This window comes from Zea mays, chromosome 7 (genome assembly GCF_902167145.1).
Source record: "Zea mays cultivar B73 chromosome 7, Zm-B73-REFERENCE-NAM-5.0, whole genome shotgun sequence".
Lineage (NCBI taxonomy): Eukaryota > Viridiplantae > Streptophyta > Magnoliopsida > Poales > Poaceae > Zea > Zea mays.
Window position 1 is genome coordinate 19037461 of NC_050102.1, and position 7029 is coordinate 19044489.

Consider the following 7029-nt stretch of genomic DNA (forward strand, 5'->3'; position numbering starts at 1 on the left):
GTCAGCAAGCGAGACCGCTAGGTTGAGCGCGTTCTAGCCGCCCATGGTGGGGAGCAGCGCGTCGGTGCGCTCGGCGTCGAGGATGCGCTCGACGAGCGGCAACTGGGGGTGAGGGCATGGCGAGCGCCATGGCGAAGGAGGTGAGGGGCCCAAGCCGAGGAGAATACCAGCGTTGGGTAGAGGAGTAGGAGAACACGAGTTTCTTTTATTACTTATTGTAATACATGCATCTAAGTATAGTATTTGATGAAAGGAGTATTTACTCAAATAAATATGCAAACCCCCTATTATTTATTTTTCTGGGTTTCAGTTTAGATTCTAGTTTTACAAGTTTAGGATCTATATTTGTGACAACCATTTAGTATCCCCATCACCCATTAGGAGAAAACAAAAAGAATAAAGTGGGGAACCCATTTTTAGAAGACATTTCCTAAAATAGAATTTTAGGTATTACAGACTTTTTACAGTCTCTTGTTGAAAAGAGAAAGGAGCTGACCAACCCCTATATTTAACGAGTTCGCTGTTGGAGTCTAAAAAGTGCAGAACTAATTATAAAGAACAAACTTTCATCTTACATACACAACGATCACATGATGTCTATGCACCCACAAAACAATTGTACAACCTTCAAGTTTGCTCTAGCTTCGCCACTGTTTGGTGGTTCGTTTGAAGTAGAACGAGATGTGCAAGCAATCACTGATTCTGGAGCACACAAAAAAACAGAAGGATACCTGCTTAAGGCTAGTCAGGACAGCAAGCTACAACATGTCACCATGGTCATCCTCCTGGCAGTTAAGGTCGTCGCATCTTAACATTCAAGGGCATCTCCTTGTAAGAGACGACCTTTTCAGCAGCTCGTCTTAGAGACCTCCTCCCTAATATCTGATTTTCATTGGATTTCCTTGAGAAACAATCACCATCCTGCTCTTGATTTGTCCGCTGCTCCATTGAGACATTTGAAGTGGAACCGGCCAAAGAAACAATAACATCTTTGTGCTCAGTCTCAACAACGATATCTGTGTGCTCAGAAGATACTGAATTCAGTCTTGCAGATATTTTCCTTCGAGATTTTCTGCAAATATTAAGGCCAAACAAGGTTGTTATGTTCCAGTTGGAGACAGTTGCATTAGCTTAATGCAGACAGTAAGCAGGCAAGACTAACCTCTTTTCTTCATGTCGCAATGGCTCACTGGTAATCGTGTCTAGTTTGGCATTTACATCCTCTATGGATGACCGTTTTTTTGAGCACCTGCACACAAACTTTCTGATTCAGCAGCTGATTTGGGTGAATTGTGTTAAATACAAATGAGATAGTCAGAGTTCTGCATTTTATCAACAAAAGAAAATCAGAGTATGTAATTCTCCTAGGCCTCAATTTAATTTAATGAACCAAAATAAATCATGTACCACAAAAAAGGCCCTTCTGGGGTGAAAACCAGACCAGACAGTTAGAGTCAGCCCAGCAATATACCAGTCTTCTCAATTCTGGCTACAATTGCATCTTAAACAACAATGAAAAGGATGACCCTCACCGCTTGACAGTGTTGTCTTCTGGTGGCTCGGGGGTGTCAACGGTATTGAATGACAAAGATGCTGTAAAAGAATTGTAATTGGGTGAAGATTAATTATTTGTCAAAATCTGTGTTCAGAAAAAGCTGCAGCAATTAGCATGTACTTGGGAAGTACCCTTGGGGTTTAAGATTAAATTTCTAGCATACAATATGTGCTTATGGGAACAAATAAACCAGAATGTGTCTATTCAAACTGGATACTGGAATTTGTTTCAACTGGAATGAACTGGATAATTATAAAATAAGTGACACATAAGAATTGTTGGAAAACAGAAAAATGAGGGTCGTTACATTGGCTTCCTGTCAAATGGTTTTGTTTACTGTTGAAGGCCTTATCACCAATTTTATGAGACTGAACTTCAGTTTCACTGGAACATGCTTCTGGTATCTCCTGAATAACATTATAGGAAACAAGTAGATTAAATCTGCAAATGGTTCCATCTTTAATCTTTAACTGGTTATTAAATGTGTCCCATACCTTCAGATCTGTTTTTTGTGGTAGCTCATTTATCTCAGTTTTCTGATAGGATCAAACACCAGTTGTCAAAAGATACGTATTAACACCAATGACTAGAGCTAAAAAACTGCAACATAGACATATAGCACCTCGAATTCTGAAGCCATTATTACTTCATGCACAGTTGCACTGCACTCATTTTGCAGTGACTTCTGCAAAATATATCACCAAATATTGCACAGATCAGAACCACCCAATATTAATTAATCCTTTTAGAGAATCAAAACATATGAAAGTCTTACCATATGTTTTCCAGTGGTTTGTCCATACTGTTTCTCAAGACTTAAAGTGGAAGGAGCTACAGGCACTACAGGGTTCTCATGCAGTGTGTTCTGAGATACTCCCCTGATCTCACAGGAACCTTGGTTCAGTCTTGAAGACCTTCTCCGTTGAGGCATTCTGATCATATAAATAAACAGAAGTTTAACAAGTTTCAACCAGGAAGTGTAGCTGCAAAGGACACATTCCATAAAAAAGAACAACCTCATGGACAAATCATGCTATCTAGATTTAGATGCAGTTGCAGCTCGAACATTAGTAAATAGATAAAATACCTCTTTTGCTTTCCATCTTGTGGTGGCTCCTGGCAGACAGTATTTGATGATACGGCAGCTGAGAAGAAATTGAATCAAGTGAAAATTAGAAACCTAACAGTGCCTAACTCAAAGCAAAATAAAGATGTAGAACATGTAATGCTTTGTGTTGGACACAGACGACATGATTTCTAAGTGCATTATGAAAAAATAAAAATCCAAAAAATAGAATAGAGTGAGATTTACATTGAGATTCAACCACATGGTGTTCAACACCACTGGTTACTGAGTCACCAACGTGGTGAGCCTCTACTGCTACTGTGGAAGCTTTGGTTTTCAAGACCTAATTCCATTACAAAAGTAAAAAACAGAATTATAGTAGTTGTATATGACAAAGTGAATTTGTTCCCATATCTAAAAAATTAACAAAGCAAATCATTTTACTCACACATATGTACCTACCTGAGATTTTACTCCCTTCTGCTGTACATTACCAGCGTTTTTCTTTCTCTGCAAACAGCATATGAATATAAAATCATGGAATCTATAATGAAAAGAAGCCGAGTTAAATCATACTCTTACTTACATCAAGCTCTGAATCCTTTACTTTAAGCAGTGCTGTTGTACAAGAAAGCTCATGCTGCAGCATCTTAATCTGCAGATCATATCCTCAAATTATGAAATCAATAACCACCATACTCAGTACTGATAATCAATGGATGTCAAAACATAGAAAAAACTGACAACTTACACGATCTTTCCCTGTGTTTATTTCCTGCAATGAAGCACAAAACAGAAATATTAGGCAGTGCTCTATTTCGCACCACAAAATAAGCACTGTGTGCAATGTTTTCTTTAATGTAGGTCCATTAACATTGACAGTATCCATCTCTCCGATATGACACTTCAATCAATATAATGTATATAAATATACGATATTTTGAACAGAAAGAGTTATATATTATTCTGATGAATCTAGTACTCAGCCTTATTTTACTTATCTGTATGGTTGTTGGCTATTAACAGTCAAAGCTAAAAATGATTAGTTTAATACAAACCTAAATGAACTTATATTTGGGTTCAGAGATAGGATAAAGTCAAAAGATGGCATACATAATGTACTCAATTTCTCACACTCAACATAATGGAGTTAAACTCAACACATAATTTGGGAAAAAACTGTATCAGAACGGGCAAACTTGCACTTTTCCCTTTGAAAAAATATCGTTATTGTGGTGCACAGGCATAACTTGCAGGATAGCATGCCACATCCAATTGGATTGCCAACAAAGGAATAGCACACGAGCAAAATATCAATGTTAGTGTATCCATGGTGAGACACGGAGTGGATGGAGATGTAGAGTTGTAGACAAACCGCAAGCATCTGCGAATTGGTTTGTGTAAGGTGTAGATTCTGTTGCTTTGATGCTTGCAGGGCAAGACGGAGCTTGTATATCTCAACCCTGCTGAGGTCAATAATCTTTCTGCAGACAAGGAAAGATAAGCTACATCAATTAGGAAACAAATAGCGATCGCCCCAGCCCTCACCTCACACCCACCCACAAACACACCCGCAGAGTCAAGGCAACATACGTCTTCTCGTTGAGCAGAGTCAGCAACTTGGTGTTCTCCTGCAACAATGAGAGCAATTATCGAGCTCAGCGAACCAATTTCCAGTAGAAAACGAACTGAAATTGTTGGAGCAAAAGTGACGAAGTTCACCTTAACGAGGTCGGGGACGGTGATGGATCTGGCGGCGTTGGGCTTCCCAGTGTTAGTGATGTCGGCGAGAGCGACGGGCTTATTCCCTTTCCCCGGCGGCGACCGGATCCTAGGGCCGCCATCGCCGCTAGGGTTCGAATGCGGAGGGTTCAAGCTACCGCTTCCTGCACCTTCTGGTTCAATGGGTCGAAGCTCGAAGCTGAGATAGCGCGTCTTGGACGGGCGGAGAAGCTAGAACGGAGCCGGGGAAGAAGACTTACCTGCAGCGGTGGAGGTCATGGAGGTCGCGCGTGACCGCAGGGATGAGGGGGGCGGTCCGCCAGCGAGAGAGCTCAAGCGACGACGGTAGAGCGGCGCGGGAGCTGGAATGTTAGGGGGTGTTTGAGATGCTCCAGATTCTCCTTTAAAAATATTTTTAGTCTAAAATAATTTATCTAAATGTTTTCTAAAGGCTTATAGCTTTAACAACGTGATTTTTTGGAGCACATAATGACCCATTCCACTAAATCTATCAAATCTATTAGAGCTGAATCTATCCTAAATAGGGCCTTAGTACTGCATGTGGAGCAGAGTAGCAGATCTAGGGTTTTGGGCTTTAGCCATAATGGAGGGATTAAGAGGGGGATTATGGGCCTCGGTTCGTGGGCAGTTAATCTCATGTAATCAGTATAAACACTTCAGTTTATATGGGAAAAGACACTGAGAAATCGAATAACATAAATCCACCTAAACTTATATGAGTTTTCGTTGAGGTTGCGTCGGAGTCCTTGACCTCGCGCCCAGGAACTCGTCGGAGTCGTCCGCTCACGCCGGCGGTGGTGCCTACCTCGGCCACGGGTGTAACAAGTGGTAACGGGCATGATCAACTTTCCTAGTGCTATCACATGTTGTCCTCCAAAGCCATAGAGAGAAAAAGCTGAATCTTGAAGCTTATCTTTGGGCTCTTGCATTTGACTAAAAGCTTTGACAAATATGATATCTGCATCACTGCTTGGTCGACCAGAACATTGTGGACTACAAAACCATTGATTACACAAGAGATAATCATAACATCTATGTGCAGATAATATTTATGACGAAGATCATCATGAGAGAAGATAATAGGAATATAGGACCACTTGGTCCTGATGTAGGGTCCTTGGACACCTACATGCTGCACCCTTCTTTATGCTTCTTTCTTCTGCTTTTTGTTGCTGGGTTCGAAGCTCGAGCCCCCAGTGATGGGGAGAGTAAGTTTCTCCATGGAAGCTGACGAAGCTTGATGGCTTGCCATGCTCTTCGACGTGATGAAGCTCGTCGTGGTCGTGAGATCATCGGAGGTGTGCGCCAATGTTGAATACTTGATTTCAATCTCCTAGAGGAATTGAGAACCAAGGCAACACAATTTAGATAAAAGGACCTTCATCCTAAGTTTAGCACTTCTTTTGGAGTGTTAATTCGAAGGGCGGAGGTCTTTGGATAGAAATTGAAAGTCACCTAGAGGGGGTGGATAGGCGGAAACTGAAATTTACAACTTTAAACACATTACAAGTCAGGGTTAGCGTTAGAATAAAATCTGAGTCCGGGAGAGAGGGGGAAAACAAATCAACCAAGAAATAAAGCAGATGACACGGTGATTTGTTTTACCAAGGTTCGGTTCTAAAGAACCTAGTCCCCGTTGAGGTGGTCACAAAGACCGGGTCTCTTTCAACCCTTTCCCTCTCTCAAACGGTCACCTAGACCAAGTGAGGCTTCTACCTTAATCTCACGGATCACTTAGACCCCGCAAGGACCACCACACAATTGGTGTCTCTTGCCTCACTTACAAAGCACTTGAGAATAAAGAAGTGAGAAAGAAAAGAAAGCCAAGCCAAGCAAACAAGAGCAACAAGAAACACAAGTGATCCTCTCACAAGTCCTAATGCACTAGAATTGAATTGGGGACTTTGATTGGATCAGTGGCTTTGATTTGTGTCTTGGACTGTTGCACTTTGCTCTTGTATTGAATGGAGAGTGTTGAATGCTTGGATGGTTGGAGTGGAGGTGGTTGGGGGTATTGAAAGGGAAATAGGCTCACACCTTTTCCTAAATGATTTTGGTGGTTGAATTGCCCAAACACAAACAATTGGACTAACTAGTTTGCTCTAGATTATAAGTTCTACAGGTGCCAAAGGTTCAACACAAACCAATAAAAAGTCCAAGAAAGGGTTCAAATAAAAAGAGCAAAAGACAACCGAAGGCTGCCCTGGTCTGGCGCACCGGACAGTGTCCGGTGCACCAGGGTGGATTCCCTCCAACTCGCTAGCTTCGAGATTTTGGGGAGCCACTTCGCTATAATTCACCGGACTATCCGGTGTGTTAGCGGAGTAACGGCTAACTGCGCCAACGGTCGTCTGCAAAAGCTACAGGAACAGTGAACAGTGCGTGACTGCGCGCGCAGAGTCAGAGCAAGCGCCAGAAGGCGCACCGGACAGTGAACAGTGATTGTCCGGTGCACCACCGGACTGTCCGGTGGCCCCACATATCAGAGCTCCAACGGTCGGAACGCAACGGCCTGGTGACATGGCTGGCGCACCGGACAGTGTCTGGTGGCGCACCGGACTGTCCGGTGCGCCATACGACAGAAGCCCTCACCAACGGTCATTTTGGTGGTTGGGGCTATAAATACCCTCTAACCACCACACTTCATTGCATCCAAGTTTTCAGC

The 7029-nt window shown here is 42.4% G+C and overlaps 1 protein-coding gene across 2 annotated transcripts; it reads right to left on the reverse strand.

Moving 5' to 3' along the window:
- Positions 1-397: 397 nt before the first annotated feature.
- On the reverse strand, positions 398-4740 carry LOC606461 (shugoshin centromeric cohesion 1). Of its 2 annotated transcripts, none has more exons than XM_008653657.3 (16): positions 4604-4740; positions 4344-4513; positions 4215-4252; positions 3997-4105; positions 3373-3396; positions 3208-3276; positions 3084-3131; positions 2868-2964; positions 2643-2700; positions 2331-2487; positions 2178-2240; positions 2050-2091; positions 1863-1962; positions 1533-1593; positions 1163-1249; positions 398-1072 (listed from the first exon to the last, which is right to left on the reverse strand). In XM_008653657.3, exons 1-16 carry the CDS (start codon positions 4620-4622, stop codon positions 793-795), a joined length of 1422 nt encoding a protein of 473 aa, XP_008651879.1. In that variant the 5' UTR covers positions 4623-4740; the 3' UTR covers positions 398-792.
- Positions 4741-7029: the final 2289 nt, after the last annotated feature.